Genomic DNA, 20,331 nt, shown 5'->3' with positions numbered 1-20,331 from the left:
CAATGTATTAATCGAAACTATTCTGGAGGGTGAACTAATCGAACCCCATTGTACCGCGACGTATTCTTGTACGGGTGAAACACGGTTACGTGTCTCCACCGGGGCAGATAAACATCTCCCGATTGCGTTGGATCGTAATGCGCGACTGCAACGCGAGTGCAGCACGAGAGTACAACGTTGGTGTCCGGTTGCGTGCGATTTCGCGGCAGTCGTTCCCGGTTCTTGGCGCGAACCTTTTTTCTTTTTCCTCTGCTGTTATTTATTTGCCTGCTTTTCCGCGGCGTGGTTACGCGCCAATAGAGAAAGTGGATCGCGGCGAACGCGAATCGCGAGTAATCGCGAGTAATCGCGAATAATCGTGGATACCTCGGGCATTTTTTTTCCTACGATGTGAAGCGTTCGATGATTACGTTGAATCCGAGGCTCTATGTGTTCTCGTAGACGAGAACGATGCGTGATATTACGCGGAACAGACTCGACCTGCATTCATATGGAAATTTTAAGCTTCTGGGATATTGCTGTGCGAACCAGTGCCGCTCGAAATGAAAAATTATGTGTGATTTAGACTCCGTTTGGTAGAAGCTAATTGATAACTGCCGCGAGACTTTGTAGAGCAATTTTATCTTTGGTTGTGAATAGACAGCGGATTATATGCGTTCATGAGAAAAATAAGTAGCTGCGAATTTGAAACAGTAAACATATTAGAAGAATTTGAAAATACTGATACATTATTTTTAACCTATTAAATACATTCAGAATGAAAATAAATGTCCATTTCACTCCGGTTTGTGGCAATTCAGGACGACAATTTTGATTTTGTAAAACATTTGGAAAAAAGATGAGTCCAGGGATGTATTTAGAACTTAAATCCTCTGTCTGCAACCTTATTTTTATCGATTTTATCGATCACGCGTTCGAGACTCTATTCTAACAATTAATTCTTAAACTCAAAACTTGAAATTTAGTGTTTGAAGCGTAAACAAAGGTGTCGACTAAAGTGGCAAATATTTATTTTGTGCATTAAGGTATATAGCTATTCTATTGAATAGCATTATTATTATTCTATTGAACAACATTAAATGTTCTATAAAATTAATTTTTATATTATTGTTTTTTATGCGAGTCATAACACTTTAAAAACATAAGTTTAAATACTGCATTTCTTTCGTTGCAACCTAATACGCATTTCATAAAATGAAGGTCGAGTACGATCGGAAAGAGTTAAAAAAAGAATGATATCCGTCGAGGAAGTGTAAAATAAATACTCGTGTTCGATAAGGGACTTCTGGTTCGCATTATTGTCGCGATACCGCGAAGTGATCTTAAGCGTAGGCGTTTTCTGGACATTGCTCTGGCAATGAACGCATTACACATGGAAATGGCGTATAATGAGGACGTGTAACGTAGTTAATTGCGTGTGATACAGGCCTCGCTTCGCTCGTCGTATAATATCGATCTGACATTACAGAAATTGCTCTGGCCGTGTTCAAACCGAGAAATATTGCTTTCCGGGAATCTGTGAAATAAACGATTGTGTTCGATGACAGCTTTACTTCGCCTGGCTCGTATTATCGGCGTGTGTTATGTTACAGAACAATCTTAACTGCCCGCGGTTTCTGGAAATTGGTGCGACCATAAACGCGCTATAAAAATTACACTTATCGAAGACGTGTAATGGAATTAATTATGTCCGATAGGGGTGAATTATTTTTTTCATTACTTTACGACGAAGATTTGCGGATTTTTATACGATTAAATGTGAAACGCGTTCTGCGAAGCAATCCGCGAATTAGCCTTGAACGTATTTGAAATAATAGATGTGAATATTTCTTACAATAGCCTCAAATTAGAGGCCATAAAACAAGTATGCCTAAAATGAAGAACTGCATTTTAGAGGGAAATGAAAAATAGAATTTACCAATGTTGCCAAAGATGTGTGTGGCCAGCTTTATCATGGTGGAACACGTGAAAAGATTATCATTTATTTCGAAGTTTACAAAACTCTGCATGGTAAAACATTCGCTAATGATGATGACGACCTGAGCTCGCACTTGAATTCGATTTTGCCGATAAGCACCAGAAGTTTTATGAGCGCGGAACTACGAAGCTACCAGAAAGATGGCAAAAGATTAAAGTTCGTAGCTTGGATAAAAAAAATTGGGTTTGATTTCGGCTTAAAATACCGAAATTACTTTCTTCCGTTACCATAGACCGCGCTTTCGCGAAGAGAAGAACCGGTGGAAGACTTTCCATCAATAATATCGCAAGACCGTGAAGATTAGCGAATAATTGAATTCCAGCGTGCGTCGAGTCTCTTTGTTTCCGGATATAAGTACAGATTTCGTGTGCTCTCGCTTCCCCGAGATGTAGAGTAGACGATAGGGAGAAAAATTTAGCACAACGTGGGTACGTGTACGATATCTCGCGGCAGCGCGCAGCTGCGCATGCACTTTATTGCAGTTTTATCGACCGGCCGAGCGTGTCACGCTCCGAGGAGCAGACGTACGCGTTCCCTTTGGACCGGAAAGAATTTTCGGCCGATCCTTTGGCGAACCGTGAACGGATGACGTGGGAATGTCAGATGCAATTGCTTTTGCGCGGGGCAATTAAGATCGTTCGTCTCGATACCGGTTGTTTGTTTCTTTTTAAACGACCGCTGCTGAAGACCTCGCGATCCCTGATACATTCGTGCCTTCTGATTAAGATAATCATGCACGATATCACACGGAGAACAGCTCCTTTCCGAATATTCCTCCGAGTACACTGCCAGCTAATTGCCATGTCAGCGAGTTCGATTTCACCTCGATATCTAAATGAGAGGCTAAAGCTGCTTTCTCGCTATCTGAAACGTTCTTCGCCAGCCCGCGGATATTTATGCCGATCTACAATTTTATCGGCGAATTTAATGTATTCTAGCTTCGCTCGCTCTGCTAATGACCGCCGCAATTATATCTCGTTGAACGCAACTTTTCGTTTCCTGAACAGAGCTCGAGCTGACACATACTTTGATGCCAGTTCATCACAGTACATATTTATAGCATAATTGAGTTATTGTAATGTGGTGTTACATTATGTTGTCTTAATAACTTTCGAGAAAACAGCAAAGACACCGTTATATCATTTCCAAGCTATCAGATTTGTTAAGAAAGAAAACAATTTAGCTGGAACAGTTTAATTCCAGTTATTAGACACGCGACGTCGATTTGGAGCTATTTTAACTTGCAAATTAAACATCCCTTCCGATATAGAATAATTGCAGTTTGAATCATTTATTGATTTAACCCATCTAATTTTTATTCAATATTATTGATCGTCTAACTAATTTTATATTGAATGGACGAAATTCAAGATCAGCGATTGTATTTATGAGTCGACTAATTAATTATGAGAAAGTTAAACATTTCTTCCAACCTAGAATGACTTCAGTGTAAAAGCCAGCGTGAAATTGATATAGTACCTCATACAATTACTTAAATGTGAAGTAATTGTTTCGACACCAACATGTTTAATAATGTTAACAATATTGTGAATAATGGTACAGCAATTTTTAGTGGTGACTCTTAGAGTTAAGAATCATTTATTGATTTAACCAATCTAATTTTTATTCAGTATTACTGATCGTTTAACTAATTTCATATTGAATGGACGACATTCAAGATCAGCGATTGTATTTATGAGTCGACTAATTAATTATGAGAAAGTTAAACATTTCTTCCAACCTAGAATAACTTCAGTGTAAAAGCCAGCGTGAAATTGATGTGAAGTAATTGTTTCGACACCAACATGTTTAATAATGTTAACAATATTGTGAATAATGGTACAGCAAGTTTTAGTGGTTCGACTGCTAAGGGTTGAAGGCATTGGAGAAATATAATTGCTGAAGATTTCGTTATAAAATGGCGACATACGTTTTGCATTTGACCTAATCAGGCAAAAGTCCGCGACTCTGTTGGAGCCAGCTCGCAGTCCAACCGCAGAGGGTTAACCTGACCCTGATTTCAACCCGGCCGAATCGCTTAGAGGAAGCGTTCGCGATTTTCGGCTGCTGCTTCGCCGTGATATTTTCGTCTCTGGCACGTCGCTCAGGCCTACATCTTACATTTAACGAGCCGATTGCGCAACCAATAAGCTTAGACCACCAACGTTCACCCATTTCATCTATTGATTCAACAGTATCTATCAAATTGTCGATAAACAATTACCATTAGATAGCTCGCTGCTTAACACGATTTCTACTTTGTTTCGAATCGCTCAAAACTTCTAACACAACGGATAACACGAGAAAATAGAAACCTCAACGAAGGTTCAATAGAATTATCATGGCAATTCCAACTTTCTCGAACTTGTAACAGGGATGGTGACACCTTAACGAAGGTTTAACCGAATTTTTTCACTTTGAACCCCGTAAGACTTGTAATTGAGGCGACAACGTAGACACCAAGCTATAGCATAGTCCTTTTTGTTCTGGAATGATTTGATGAAACTTTGTAACGGGAGATTAATGAAAATCCTGTTCTAGCTTAGGATCTCTCCGTACAAAAAGCTATTAGGTCGTTTGGAAAATGAAAGCCATTATAAAATAAGTGTCTATGATGTTTGTTGCAAGCTTGTAGAACTTTCTACGACTTTATTTGAAATGAAATTTAAACTGCATAAATATAATGTTGAGAAAAGCGAGCAAAAATGGTAATTTTTCTTTCGTGCACTGCACTTTTATCCTTGCGGTAATGGAAAAGCAAAATGCGATGGAAATGCAAACTTGGATTTTGCATATTTGATGCGACGAGAAGAAAAAGTGGTTAAAATGTTGAAAAGCGCTACAAGACAGGAAATGACGTCCGAAATGTCGACTGTCAAGATACACCACGATTTTGCGATATAAAATAAACTTAAGTAATAACTGATGGGAGCAAAGCTACACGAAAAAACGAAGTTATTTTCCGAACGACCTAATAGTTCAGACATTGCATTCGATGAGTGCTTCAATGAATAAACTGGTTGCTGAAAGACTGGTTACATGGAAAGGGAACGTTTCTGATGAAACAATAAAATTTGCGACCGTCGCCCGTTCTTATAACACGGTGCAGAAAAATTCCGAACTTGCATAAGCGTTCTTGATCTAATTAACGCCGCGTATTGTTTACTCGCGGCGCGTAAACAGCCGATCTCTCTATTCTCGGCCACACTTTCTTCTAATATTCCACTTCTCTCTCAATTAATCGCACGGATACGCGCGCGAGCCTTATCGCGCTGCTCGATCGGATTCCCTCGAACACGCCGCTTTTACCGAGCGATTGCTTGTTATGATGAGAGATTCTTTGAAAATTAATTCTCAATTATCGCTCGGTATTGTTCCGAGGGATTGCTGAGCGCGGTTCATTTACGGGAAGAGAGAGAGAAGTGAACTTTAGGTTAATAGAGTGGCACACTTCCTTGTGGAGTCGACCTACACGTGTCGATTCGAACGTAATCGGATGGAATTTGACCCGTGTGTTCTTTCAAGACAAATTCTAGTCGACGAAACGTTTAGTGTTTTGCACCTGCATATTTTCTGCAGACTTCGATGTCCCGAAGGTGAGACATCTGAGAATTGTAGAATCAGCAGGAAAACATTTAAACGTGTCAGTAGACTGCTGATCTTCGTGCAATTATAGCTTTTGAAGGTTTTCAAAAAATGCTGGGACATAAAATACGATTGAATTTAGTACGATTTTAATTTATTTCTTATCTAAAATGGCTACTACCACGGATAATAAGATTCTGGTTGATTCGAGTTGCTTCAAAGTCGTCTACGAATATTGCAAATTGCATTTTAGCTGCATTAAAAACACAAAGCGAAGAAATTCAGGTGGAAATTTTGTACATTTCGACTAAAATCAATGCGTTGAACAATTTCATATTGTTTGGACTCTGTATCACAAGTTTTAAACAGTTGGAAAATTGTTAGACGATTAAAAGGAGCCAGTTGCTCTCCTCTGAAGAATTTCGGGTGAAAATTTGTAGAATTCGCTTAAATCAATGCGTAGAACAATTTTTATATTATTTAGACTCCATATCACAAGTTTGAAGCAGTTGGAAAATTGTTAAACGTTTAAAAATTTGTAGAATTCGCATAAATCAATGAGTGGAACAACTTCATATTATTTAGACTGTATATCACAACTTTGAAGAAGTTGTAAAATTGGTGCAGTCTCTTCACAGTGACAGCGAAAACTAAGAGATCAAAGCTAATCCGTAGGAGATTGGACGAAAGGAGCCGGTTACGTTGGAAACTTTTGTACGGCAGTACACATAATACCATTCGTTTTATGAAGGCTTACACTGTGACAGCATTTTCTGCACTCGCTAATCAGAGGTCTTCCATTACCATAACGAAAGCAATTTGTGCTAGGCAACGTAAATGAGATGAGTCCGCTTCACTCAACCTAAATGAAAAGAGCTTCCCGATGAAACGCACGCCTTTCGTTTTTATATAATATCGTCCGACAGCTGCTGCTGCTGTTTCTTCTCCTTCTTGACGGTACTTTCTCGTTCAAGTTACCTCTGCCATAACAGTTCATTCTTCCTTTACGCGACAATCTACGTACGGTAATAATATCGTGCACCTTTTTTGTGAGAACCTGAAGCTACGTACTTTTCAGTACACTCTTCTCTCCTCTTTGCGAATTAACCCCTTGTCCTATGACATCGACTCGCGACGATGATTTCAGACAATATCAACTAACTATGCACGTTTCCCTTCAACTGAGATCAAATTATACTTCTTTGTTGTCGATATTTAATTATTGGCGAACGTGCAGCTATACGAACAATTAAAATTTAATTTTTTCTTCTCTGAGTGTGATGAGTGTAAAGAAGATTGTTTTTCGTGTGCAATTATTAGTCTTGTGATTATGTTGAAATATGTAAGGGGGTCGACGAAGAAAATCATTGTTTTAAAAGGGTTCGATCAAGAAAATCCTTCTTTTAAAAGAACTCGATGAAGAAAATCATTGTTTTAAAAGTGTTCGATGAAGAAAATCTTTGTTTTAAAAGGGTTCGATGAAGAAAATCATTATTTCAAAGGGGTTCTATGATTAAAAGGGTTGGATGAAGAATATTTTTCTTTTAAAAGGGTTCGATGAAAAAAAATCATTGTTTTAAAAGGGTTCGATGAAGAAAATCTTTCTTATTCAACTAACTCAAGAAACGAAAGTTTTCGAATGTATGTAGAACTTTTAAATTGAATTTTGACCGCATTTTGCGGGGCAAATACCCCGCTGTGTGTCGCACGGTTTGTTGGCGAACGAAAGGAAACGCTCTCGGCCGCAAATAAACACGCGGCCCCCAGAAGACACGGCCGTATTGCGTAATCGGTGCGTCCCGTCGTAATGCGGCACGCACGGGAATGCGTGCACAAATCCGCTGGGTTCCTCGTTGCCCGCGGCGGAACCGAGTCGACGCGTGCGAAACAACGCCGATTGCGTAACCATCGGACGCCAGCCGGCCGATCAGCTGTTTTCCACGGCCTCCTCTCACCGAGTGACTTTTAAACTTTAAACACCTTTTGTTCCACCAGCAATTAAACAATTGCCACCGAGTGCCATTCGAAAAATCGGCGTATTTGCAGTAACATTTCCCCAGTGACGTTACCGGTTTCAAGCTGAACAATCGTTCAACGTGCCTGAGTCCAGAAACATTGTTTTGAGTGACGTTTATCAACTTTTCCTATGAGCACCGTTCAAAGCAAGTGTTTCTCGTCTGAAATCGCATCGATCGAGGTGTGAACTTCGTTTTTCAAGCCCTCGTTTTTCAAGAAATCGCGGTTCGTCGTTTTAAAAATGGTTGCATCAATTAAACAGTGACTTTGCTCGTCTAAAATCTGTTTCGGTTCCGATAGAAGAGCCCAGCATCGCCCCAGTGGATCTCGAACCTTTGAGGACCGTGTTTTTTCTGCTTGGAAAAGTTTCATCGGTCGACGAGTGTCTTTGTCCTCGAAATATCGGTTCTTCTTTTTGTGCGACGAAGGACCGTTGGATCCGGTGACTTAACCTTTTAAACGATCCGACAAATTTCTGCTCGAAAGCGTTGCGAGAATCGTTCAGTGAAATCTCGGTGTTCGAACCTTGGTTTTTCCTCGTGTTCGCAGTAGTCTCTTCTCAAGCTCCTCGCCATGAGGAAACATTCGATCGATCGACACGAGACTTTACCCTCCAAGCATAGGTACCTGTAAAACGACAACCCTTAACTGGACGCATCCGCGTGGTTTTAGACACAGAAATACTGTTACAGGTTTTGCAAGACGAATTCACCGTTTTGCAAGACGAATTCATCAATTTGCAAGACGAATTCACCGTTTTGCAAGACGAATTCATCATTTTGCTAATCAGTCTCACCCTTTTGCACCCTTTGACACCTTGAAGATATCAGAAGGCAGTGTCTTTACAATTTTACATGAAAATTTGGGCATGCGAAAGTTGTTTTCAAAGTTCAGAAACAACGACGCGTAGACGATTCAGAGCGCGGTGAAAACAATGGTTAAATTGGACGAATTACGCTTTGAATTGCTTCCCCACCCATCGTACTCTCCAGATTTGGCCCCCAGCGACTACTGGCTTTTTGCAGACATGAAAAAGATGCTCCAGGGAAAGAAATTTGGCTGAAATGAGGAAGTGATTGCCGAAATTGAGGCTTATTTTGAGAGCAAAGACAAATCGTTTTACATAAAGGGCATCGAAAAGTTAGAGGAGCGTTGGAATGAATGCATCACTCTTGAAGGAGAGTATGTTGATGAATAAAGTGGAATTTCTAAAAAAAACATTTGTTTCTTCTTAGTTAGACCGGAGACTTTATGAGTGATGTGTTACAGTCCAAAAGGAATGGTCACCGAATGAGTTTATTATAATACAATAAAAGAATTGCGAAACAAAAGGTCGCGAATTTAGTTGCCAATCTAATACATCGAATTGCGAGCTCGTAAATAAACATTGATTACGTTGTAGATGGAGGTGCGTCCAGTAAAGGGTTCACAATGTTCACATGTCCCTCGACGAGAAATAGCGAGTTAGTCTCCGCGCGTATCTCAGGAATGAAAAGTGTACAGTCGCGGGAACGTCGAGTTTTCGATTTATTGGTGCGTGACGGCGTTGAAACACTTGGCGGGAAGGGAGCGTGTGAAAATACAACGGGGGGAAAAATACACCGGTGTACGCAGGGAAAACGACCTTTGTCCTGTCCGTCTCGCTCGAGGAAAATGGAGAACGTCTCGCCCTTCCGCGAGCCGATCAAAGAGAAACCGGCAGAAGTCGTATTTTAATCCGTGAAAACGATCCGAAACTTTCCACCGTTCAGCCTCTAGCCGGCTAGCCTGCAAGTTAATTAGAAAGCAGTAATGACGATCGGTTGTCCACTGTACTACCGATTCGATTAACCCGATGATACTGTGCTGCTGGTACACTGTCGGTCGAAAGTATGAGACCAGGAACGACGAAAGAAAATGTTTTACCGTGTCCAACAACCGGAAGGAGTCCGTGTTTGTTCGAAACAATGTTTGTCATCTCCGAACTGAGGTTATGATCGAGGTTATCACGAGTTATGAACGATTCAAAGTAGTAAAAATTGAAATTTTTCAAGATTTTTGAATTTTTACCACTTTTGATCGATTATAACTCGTGAATCAATTAACCAATTCCAATGAAAATTTCAGAGCGTACATCATTTATACGAGTTGACCAAACACATTTGTAAAAATCAATTTATTATTGTTCTTCACAATTCCGACCAAATGCTTTTTCTAAACATATTTTTTAGACGTCATTTACTAAACTAATTCTTCTAGCCTTACACAGAGATATTCAAGTCTGATTTAAAGTGTGTGGAATCAGAAATGCTCCTTACTATACATATACATAAAAGGCTGTTATAGGTGTATGTATAGAAGCATGAAACGAAGAAATAATTACGCCGTAGACCTAGGTCCATACTTTTCGCCGGTAGTGTATTCGTGACGCGAACACGTGAACACCCGAGAAAGAAACTACATACTGCCCGTGGCCATGGAAGGAGGCCACGATGAGATTTTCCCCATCAATAATTAGCGTTTCGCGCGGCCTGCAGCTCGACAATGCGCAACCCCCGAGGAGATAATCAAGAACAGGGCGGACAGTGATCTTTGTATCCGCACGTGCGACTCTCGAGAAACAGGAGGAACGATTATCTATGATTCAATGAATGTAAATTACAGTTCGTTTTGGTTGCAGCGTGAGCAACCGCGACGCGGCCGAGTGTAATCGGTCTGCGTCACGAGCCACGATGATTAATCAGCTGTTCGGTCTCGTTGCTCGGTTTTCGCTGGCCCGCCATTTTCCTCGAGATGTAAATCGTTTTGCAAACAGCTCCGTTTCGCTGCTCCTCGTTAATTCGTTTCAGGAAACTCGAAATAATGAAATTAATCGCCGTTCTATCGTATTATAATTAGACTGCGGATGTTTATGGAATTTTCCATTTTTATCGACGAATTTTAACACTAAACCTACCAATGCCGGTCAAATGATCGGTCTTACATTTTTAATTTTGTAATTATTGAAATTAGGACGTTGCTTGCATGGAAAATGATTCGGTAAATTTCTTTATCCAAGCACATATTGCAAATCCAAATAAATAGAACCTTGTCATTTTTATCAGCTAAAATACATATATTTTAATCGCTTTCAGTGCTCGGTAGTTTTTGTGTTAAGAGAAAGTGGAATGAAATAGAATCTTATTTTCCGTGGTAGTAGCCTTTTTAGATGTGAAATAAATTAAAATCGTGCTAAATTCTGTCACATTTTATGTCGTAGAATTTTTTGAAAATTTTCAAAACGCCATAATTCCATAAAGATCCGTGGTCAAGTTCATTCCGTAGAAAATTTGAGGTATTAGCGTAAATAGACTGCGGATTTTATGCATTCATTTATTTAAAAGAATTTAACTACGATTTTCAACATATAAAAATAATGGAAAATGCAAAATAAATTTTTACTCAGCTCCTATAGCTTGCAAGTAACATATAAAAATTTTATTTTGCGTAAAACTCCGCAGTCTAAACATAAGAAATCGTTCAGATCGGTAAATGAAGCAAGTCCAGAAAAGATGGCTAATTGCCTTTGACTGCAGAGTAGTTTAAATCAGGTTATCACTTCCGCCGCGGTGTTATTGTTTGGTCGCTATAGAGATAAATGCAAGCAAACGCGGAACGATAAAAAGCGAACCTCACAGGACGCCCGTTCCTCGAACGATGATCGATAAATCGTGGAATTAGACGTTGCTACCGATCAGATTAGTCGAGTTTCGATTGCAGGCGTCTCGGAGATAACGTGCGACGACGAGACGATCGAAAATCGCCGAACGTCTCCCGCGATTTCTCCCCGACGATTGTTTCGTTCGATCGTACTCGTCGAAAATCGTCGATCGAACGGCGGGAACCGCATTTAATTAACCGATCGATTTTGTGCGTGCCAAGACGAACGAAAGCCACTCCCGAGCAAGTAGGAAACGCATGCTGTTCGAACGGAGCCAATTACACCGGCCGCATAATGAAGTTCCTGGTGAAATACTACGACTTCCTAACCGTCAAGTTTACCACGGTGAGGCTTCAACCTGTAGATAAACCTCAATACCTCCACACAGCCTTATGCTACGTCTTCACTGCACAGTAGACTTCATTCGGCTATTCCGAGCACAAGCAGTCACTTTTGCAAGATTCCTGTGGGTTCATTGTTTCGGGTTACTTTCTTCGCGTTTGGATATTTTCAAGTGGACTCTAACGACAAATTATTAACAGTTTTTAAGCTTCAATACCTCCACACAGCCTTATGCTACGTCTTCACTGCACAGTAGACTTCATTTGGCTATTCCGAGCACAAGCAGCCACTTTTGCAAGATTGCTGTATGTTTATTGTTTCGAGCCACTTCCTCACAAATTCTTAACATTTTTCAACTTTAAGTAACCTCGTGTTAGATACCACTGCACTCTCGAAGATCAAATGCTTTTTTCTGATTAAAATTATCAAGTGTCATTTCATTTTTTAACTTTCTAGCTTACAACGATGAGGTTTTCACTTCTAGCCTCCACAACTCAATGCACCTTTATGCTAAATCTTCACCGTAGACTAGATTCCTATACGTAGGCTTCTCTTGAAGATAGAAATTATATTGAAACGTTCACTGAAGGGTTCTGCTCTCGAGAGTAGGATCCTCCAGTGGGTGGGCGGCATAATCTTTACTGTTGGTAGCATCATCTCCTCTAGAATACAAGCTATTAGTGGACTCAGTTTCTTAACCTTCATATTTACGGTAGTAGGGCTTCAACCTGTAGATAAATCTCTATCTCTTAATGTAGCTTAGAGCTGTATGTTTCGAAGCAACGTTTAGAAGCAACCGCTATCTGGATGTCTCGTGGCTTCCACATTTAATGACTATCGCGTACGCAACAAGCATCATGCTTTGTACCCACTCGAAAATTAAGCTCTTAAACTTTTACGTATTTATCCACCAAAAGCGTGTCGCTTTGGAATATGTTCACTCTCCCAAGAGCCACTTTTAGCCTAGCGATTCGGGGGCAATAATGCAGTGACAGTTTGTCTCTCTCATTCTTTTCACGGAGACCCACACAATTCAATTGAACCTCGCGCTTCGAGCACCGGCAGAAAATTCTTCGGACTTTCTATCTGTTCGAGGACTCTCGTGCAGTTCTTTTCATCGATCGCGAGAGGTTTCTAATACATTCAGTCAGAGCTGTTCTGTGTCCTCTATGAATCATTATGCTTCCACGCGGCACGCAACTATGACAGCGGCGTCTGTATCGGGAGTCGTTACGGCAACTTTCAGCGAATTTCTTGCACGCTCCATCGATTTTCCAACCCGCTTCTCCGTAAACCGACGTTTCTGCCGCTGCGCTGTATTCGAGGCTTTTTAATCCGCCATTTTATCCCTCTTTCCGGAGCGAGGAGCCTGCGAAACCGGCCTGAACATCAATTCGTAAATTCGTGAAATTGTATTTTTCAATAATCTATTTTAAACAAATACCGTACTAGTTTTACATGATCACTTCGCCGAAGCATTCGCCAAGTGGAGGAGATGATCGAAAATCATTTTGCAATTTTTTATGCAGTTGAATCGAGTTATAAAAAAATTGCAGAGTTAAGCGGACGTAGATCATGTTAGCTGATGGAGACAGACTCATTTTTCAACTATTTATTTTAAACAAATACCGTACTAGTTCTGTATGATCATTTTGCCGAAGCATTCGCCAAGTGAGGAAGATGATAGAAAATCATTTTGCAATTTTTTATGCAGTTGAATCGAGTTCTAAGAAGAATGCAGAGTTATGCGGACATAGATCATGTTAACTGATGGAGACAGCCTCATGTTTTCAATAGTTTATTTAAACAAATACCGTAGTAGTTCTATATGATCATTTTGCCGAAGCATTCGCCAAGTGAACAAGATGATAGAAAATCATTTTGCAATTTTTTATGCAGTTGAATCGAGTTCTAAAAAGAATGCAGAGTTATGCGGACATAGATCATGTTAGTTGATGGAGACAGGCTCATTTTTTCAATAGTTTATCTTAAACAAATGCCGTACTAGATTTACATGATCAATTTGCCGAAGCATTCGCCAAGTGAACAAGATGATCGAAAAACATTTTGCAATATTTTTATGCAGTTGAATCGAGTTCTAGAAAGAATGCAGAGTTAAGCAGACATAGATCATGTTAAAACTGACTGAGACAGCCTCATTTTTAAAAGCTGCCGTAGAACGCGCACGTTCGAAGTAATTACGAACTGCCGAGGAAATCACAGTAATTAAATTATGGCCCTTTGCGATCTCGGGTACCTTTGTACGATGCTCCTTTTACATTCCCGAAGGCCCCTGCTATTGTAGCCTTTTGCATTCTCGCGACCCTTGCAATTATGACTTTTTAGTCTTGCTATGATCTTCAGAATGTTGGCTAGACTGCGAATATTTATGCAGGCATGATAAAAATGAGACAGTGTAATTTAAAGCAATGAAAACATTTGAAAGAAGGAAGGAACGAAACGAAAAATGGAAAGAAAAATTAAACGACGAAAGGGAAGCTATTATTTTCGTTCTATTAAATGTATTAAGGAAGGAAATTAATTTCTGTTTCACTCCGGTTTGTTGCAATTTAGGTTGAATATTTTTATTTTGCATAAAAATCTATACTTTCTGTTTTTAATATAGTATACTATTTCTTTAGCAGTCCTAATAATTCTTAGTATACAATTGTGGACTTTCTATGACCTTCCGAATGCAGACTGTTTACATTTATCGACCTTGTCTTCTTCTCGGTCACCTTGGAAGAAAAATCCCAAACAAGTTACGTTTTTTTATGAAACAAAATTGTCTGGTAAAATCGACTTCTTTTAGACAACATCAAATGGTACGCTGACAGACTGACGCTATCGGTAATTAGCCGCGTAAGCAGCTGCGAATGATAATGCGACCCATCCCGCGAATCACAGCGATATCTCCGCATGAAAGAATGCTATTGTGCGAGTTTATTATTTATTGTTTATAACAATATTATCCGAGGTCGGGCACGAGTCGACGCATTCTACGGCCGTCGTTATCCAACGTTGTTAACACCGTTATTTATTCACATTTACCAGCGATAATCGTGCTCTTGTAAATCATCGCGTGTGCAACTATGAACGACGGGTCGCTTCGCGAATAAAAATTCGGACGCGGTGGTCCTTATCGGAATCCAACGGAGAGATGCTTTTCTTCTTGGAAAATATTTATGATCGCGTTCTCCGTAGGTCATGGGTGATCGGGTCTCTATCCGTTATCTCTAGATTTGCTAGAAGAACGACAGTCTTTAGGATCGTCTTCCTATTCAAGTCCTTTCAAGAAATTAAGACTGCTTATTTATTTATTACTTGCACATTCATTTACTCTACCAACAAAACCACGAACCAGCAATTAAGTGTGAGCTGGTGCATTATCGTGGTGCAAAAGCCACGAATTGTTTCGCCACAAACAATCAAACACATATATCCTTCTCGAAAGACAATCGACTAAACATCGAACACGACAACCAATGTGCAGACATTTTGCAGACATGTTTACCAACACAACAAACAACAAAAATACAAAAGAAATCTTGTATTTTCACCTCGTACATTCAATCCACGCCACGCTCTATTCTCAGAATATCGTTTTTCACGCGTCTGTAAAGAAAGGATCAAATTCCTGAACATTCCATTTTAACCTACGTGTACTTCCATCGAAATACGTTCTCTCCCGCGTACAGAAAAACATATTCAATCCACGCCAAGCTCAATTCTCCGAAAGAAAGGATAAAATTAAAGAAAACAATTAGACAGCCCGTTTCAACCGGACCACTCTGTGCATCGATGACGCGGCAGTAACCGTGCTTGATAGTCAGTTAGCTTTCGCTTCTCCGAGCAGTTTACGCGGCTGGTATTTTTGCGGACGGTAACGAGCCGCGAACGAAACAGGAAGGTGAAAATTTCGTCCAAGGCGAGACTCGCGACGCCTCGATAAACCGCGGCGCGTCTCGCTCGGTTGATTGTCGCGATGACTTGCAACTACTCGCGATTAGCTTGCGGGAATCTATCGTTAGAATCGACTGTCAATGTTCGCGGGAACGTCACTCGGGCACGCGTGGCTCCGACAAAAATTCGAGGGGCTCGTTAAGCTTTCGTTTTGTTCGACGACGACGCCTTGGATCCTCGATCGCCGGATGATGAACAGAGCGGACGGGGTGATGCTATGGTGAATCGTTCGAAGTGACAGCGCGATATGTGTTTCAGATAAGCGTCCTCATTCAGCCGCGAATTATTCACGCCGATCGACACCGTTGTCGTTAATGACGCGCCCGTAATTTTTCAATCACAATTGCCAATCAATCATACATCGTTCCGGCGATCCTTAATTGCTCCCGTCTCATGGTAATCGGGCTCGTTCACCCTCACTTCCGTCGCCCATGAAGCCACCCTGATGGAAATGAATTTCGTCTCTTTGACTTCAATTCTTCGGGTCAGAGAAATATTGGGTCGGGGACGAAGTTTCTTCGTATTTTAATCCGGATATTAATCTAGCTTTTTCCATACTTTAACTTTTTTATGGACGGACCAAACGACTTCAATTTCTCTGTGAGGCTAGAAGAATTAGAACAGTAAATGAGCTCTAAAAAATATGTTGAAGAAATGCGTTTTTACTACTTTTTTAGCTGGACCAATAACGAAGATTTAAAAGATGTGTTTGGTCAACTCGTATAAATTATACGCGCTCTGAAAATTTCATTGAAATTGGTTGATTGGTTCACGAGTTTCGAACAATACAACGTGTTATGCAAACAATAAAAAAACGTTATAAGAAATGTTTAGAATGTAATAGAGAAGCGTTTGAGCATCTTCTTCAATAAAGACATTCTTTGAAAATATCTCGAGATCTAATAACTTTTTGCCATGGTACCCTAATCATTTTTTACGTAGAATGAACAGAAGAATCGATCTGTGTAAAAAACAATATGCATTTCTATTTAAAGAAATTATATGCAATTGTCAATTGCACATGCACTGCTGCATCTACATTTAAAGGCCTACAGATGTAGACCTCTTCGAACCATTTATCTTTCTCCTTTGGCATTTTTTCGTAAATGCAATAATAACGGAGTTATGACTTGAAACAATTGCGTGGACCACCCTGTGTATGTATAATAACTCTGTAGTTATGACATGGTCCATGGACCATCTATCGGGTGGATACGATGAAAGTTTTTCCCCAACTCAATATTTCTAAAATGATTTCATCCCTTGTCGTATTTTAACGAGTCGGACTTTCCTTTTAGATGAAATCTTTGATTCGTTCACGGTAACTGTGAAGAAAATGTTACGGCATGGGGTTAATTGCTTTATTAATTGTTCCATCGTGTAAATACGGAGAACGCAGTATTCAATCAAACAACTGCTTTAATGGAATAAAATATTTGTTAGCCTCGAACCATTAAGTTTCAAGTTAATTTACACCTACTCATTTTCGCCATAAATGTGTAAAGATTCGCTGTCCATGGATAACATTCTGCTCGGCGAGTTAGCAATTTGTTAAGCGATGGAAGAAGATCAGGGTAACGTCGAGATAAAACGGTTACGAAACGTTTCGAGGAATCGCGCCTGAAATTTTCTATCAGCTGTTGCTGAAACTGCATTCAGTGTTCCGTCGGCGTGCACCAGCAATTTGTTTCGCGATGAGAACTGTATTATCGAGCCGGTCATTATTCTTGATGCCATCGGCACAAAGAACGCCGGAGAAATGACAAAGACCCAATGAACTTTATCAGCGAGAGAGCGCGGGCGCGCTCGCGCGCGCACGTCGGAGTGCAGTGACACGTCGATGCAATTTGTCAGTCGTTGCACCGACGTGGCTCCTCTATGAAAATTATCCGGCTGGAACGTGGCCAATAAAACCCGGCCGAGAGAAATTACGCTCCCGAAACGAATATCAAACGCTTCTCCCGATTCTCTCATTGTTGGCTAAAAATCGGGTCGCGTTAAGGCGGAGGATTTTCCTTCGTTTTCCAATTCCCGCAGCGATTACAGTTTTATTTTGAACAAGATCCATTTAAAGAATTTATTTACAAGATTTATTTCAACGCCGCATGCTTTTGCAGGGTGAAATCATTCAGGATTCTCATTCAGAAAACGCATTTTTCATCGAAAAATTCCCACAACCATGTTGGCAAACGGGTCATTCCGTGCCGAATCGATCACTTTTTGCAGGCACCATCGCCGATTTTGTTCTAACTGAAATGTGTTGTAGTCCATGTGAAATTAGGGGGGGTTTAAGTCATCGTTGTGCCTGCAAAAAGCATGGAATGACCCAAACGTTTTATCAGAAAATAATTATGAACGTCACTGATTCTCCAACTTACAGGAGACATTTCGCATGTGCTCTCCATTTTGTGTTGCGTAGCATGTATGGAAATCGAACGAGGACGTTCGGAAAGTGGTTTACACGAAAGAAAACATCGCATGCGATATGTAGCTGGTTATAAGTTCACGTCGCTACCGTAAAACAAGAAATGATATCTCAGAAATGGCTTGTTCTCGATACTTTTTCTATTCGTGTAGATAATAAATACAAATCGAACCCATTCATCGCTGTGATCTTCATTTTATTAAGTTTTGTACACTTTCGCATTTGTTACGAATGATAAATGCATAAAGTTAGCGCGTTGATTAGTCTGTAATTACCGTGCGCGCCGGTGAAATTAATGGTTTCTTAATTAATGGTTTCTCTTATCGACTGTTTCAGGTGAGTAGGCGATCCAAAGAACGTGCAACTCTCTACCAAGAGACGGGGAGGGTGAGTTAACTTGAGTTGAAAAAATCCTTAGCGGTGTTACACCGTAGCCTAGCGCTCATCCTCGTGCATCAGGATCATCAAGCGGAAGATCATTTATCAGACCATTTGATCCACGCGCATTCTTCCATATTCTCCACCGAAATTTTCTGACAGTCCTAGAATCGCGAGAAGTTTAAAAGAATTATTCAAACACAGCATTAAGTTATTATAACTCTATACAGCACAGTGACAAATTAATATTTGGACGTTCTAAAAACATGATTACTCTTTTAATATTGGACAAGTCGATTTGAACTTTTTCGAGAAGTTAGAGCAACTGGTTTACTACATATTGTGAGAAGAAGTTTTTTCGAAATTTACAACTGGTCGGAATTGTAGAGAATTTTCAATATTGACCTCGATGAAAAGGAAACAACTTGTAGAATTTTCTCTATAATTCCAACGAATTGCTTTCAAAATTTCTTTCTCACGTCTTCTGGTAAAACTAACTGTTCTAACTTTGTACTAGCCAATATTGAAAATTGTTCAAGTTAAAAATTGTCCAACCAATATTTCGAAAGTTATCGTCCTTTTAAGAGTGTCCGAATATTAGTGACTCCCACTGTACGTATAAAACTGCAAAATGCAGCGAAGAACCACTTGAGAGACTTGAACAATTTTCACCGTCTCGGGAACTAACGGACGACAATGGCATTCTCCTACACGGCTGAGTTATAGTAAAAGGTTCACCAATATTTACATGCACTTAACATTTCTCGTGTAGAAACGCATAGAGTGCCTTGAAACTGTGGACACATTTTTCACAACAGCTTCCACCATGTTTATATTCTATCGTGTTCCATATCTGTTCTTATAATATCATTTTCATCTTTGAATATTCTTTGTCCTTATGAAAAATAAATAGGAATAAATATTGAGTCCCGAAAAATTTGTATATTAGATTGGCAAGAAAGTAATTTTGGTATTTTAAGGTGAAATAAAACCGATTTCTTTATCCAAACGATGAAGTTTATTCTTTTTGGCAAAAGATCATTGAACAAAAGGGAAAATAGCTGATAAAGTAAAGTTGTTTGCTTGAATAAAAAAATTAGGTTCTTTTCACCTTCGAAATTACTTTCTTGCCAAGCCAATAAAATCTACTTATGGAATTCGATCAATGATACTAAACTTTGCCCAGTCTTGTACGCAACGTCTTCCACCTACGCAGGCAAACCAACTGATAGTATCGACATGATAAAGTGCATTCGATTGTCATGCACGTAGCGTTGCATCGAACAGGAAAAGACCTTTCAATAGTACGGCCGCGTGTTGTTTACGATGTAAAATCGAATAGAAATGGAAACACGCTCCTCGAGTAATTGATTTCCCTTCAATAATTCGTTCCTCGTTTTTATGACGCATTCGACGGCAGACTTTTATCCATGGAAATTGATTTTCGGTGAAAGGCGAGCCCGGCAGAGTTCTAATCGGAAGTGCGTGGCGGATAATTTCGGGGCAGCCAACCATTAAAACGGAAACCTATGAAGTAGAAAGATAACTGTCATTCAAATGCACTTGTGACAAAATTGTGTGAAAATATTAGAAGAGTTTGACAATCATCTAAAGAAATTGAAAACAGAAAATTCTGCGATCTTGAAAAAAATGTCACAAAGCTTATTGTAAATGGTAAAAGGTTAGCTTTCATTTTCGTGAATCGAGGACGAAAGGAGGTTCGAGTGAAACAGCTCGAAAGCGAGGAATGCATGGAAAATTCGAAGCTCGATCTTCTTTCTCCGGGGAAGAAGAATAGATGCTTGAGGAACGTGAAAAGAATTACGAGTTAGCTGCCCACTTAAATGATTGAGGAGTCACTAGGAGAGGTGAAAGGATTCGATGGACTAAAGACAATTCTATGTTTCGGAATTCTACGGGGAACAGCGCCAGCGGTGCAGTGCCGTCGCATTTTTATGGCGGTCA

At 40.0% G+C, this 20,331-nt stretch overlaps 1 protein-coding gene across 4 annotated transcripts in view; it reads left to right on the top strand.

Annotated features, from left to right (window-relative positions):
* Window positions 1–20,331, top strand: part of LOC143217574 (uncharacterized) — a 285,200-nt gene that overhangs the window by 154,830 nt on the left and 110,039 nt on the right. For 2 of the 4 annotated variants that reach the window (XM_076441988.1, XM_076441999.1), the window contains exon 3: window positions 18,325–18,375. The exons of the other annotated variants lie outside the window; for them this stretch is intronic. In XM_076441988.1, coding sequence (XP_076298103.1) covers window positions 18,325–18,375 — 51 coding nt within the window. The remainder of the gene's footprint in view (window positions 1–18,324; window positions 18,376–20,331) is intronic. 4 annotated transcript variants of the gene reach the window in all.

This window comes from Lasioglossum baleicum, chromosome 2, assembly GCF_051020765.1.
Source record: "Lasioglossum baleicum chromosome 2, iyLasBale1, whole genome shotgun sequence".
In the NCBI taxonomy this organism is placed as follows: Eukaryota; Metazoa; Arthropoda; class Insecta; order Hymenoptera; family Halictidae; genus Lasioglossum; species Lasioglossum baleicum.
This window is presented reverse-complemented; position numbering and strand designations above follow the sequence as displayed.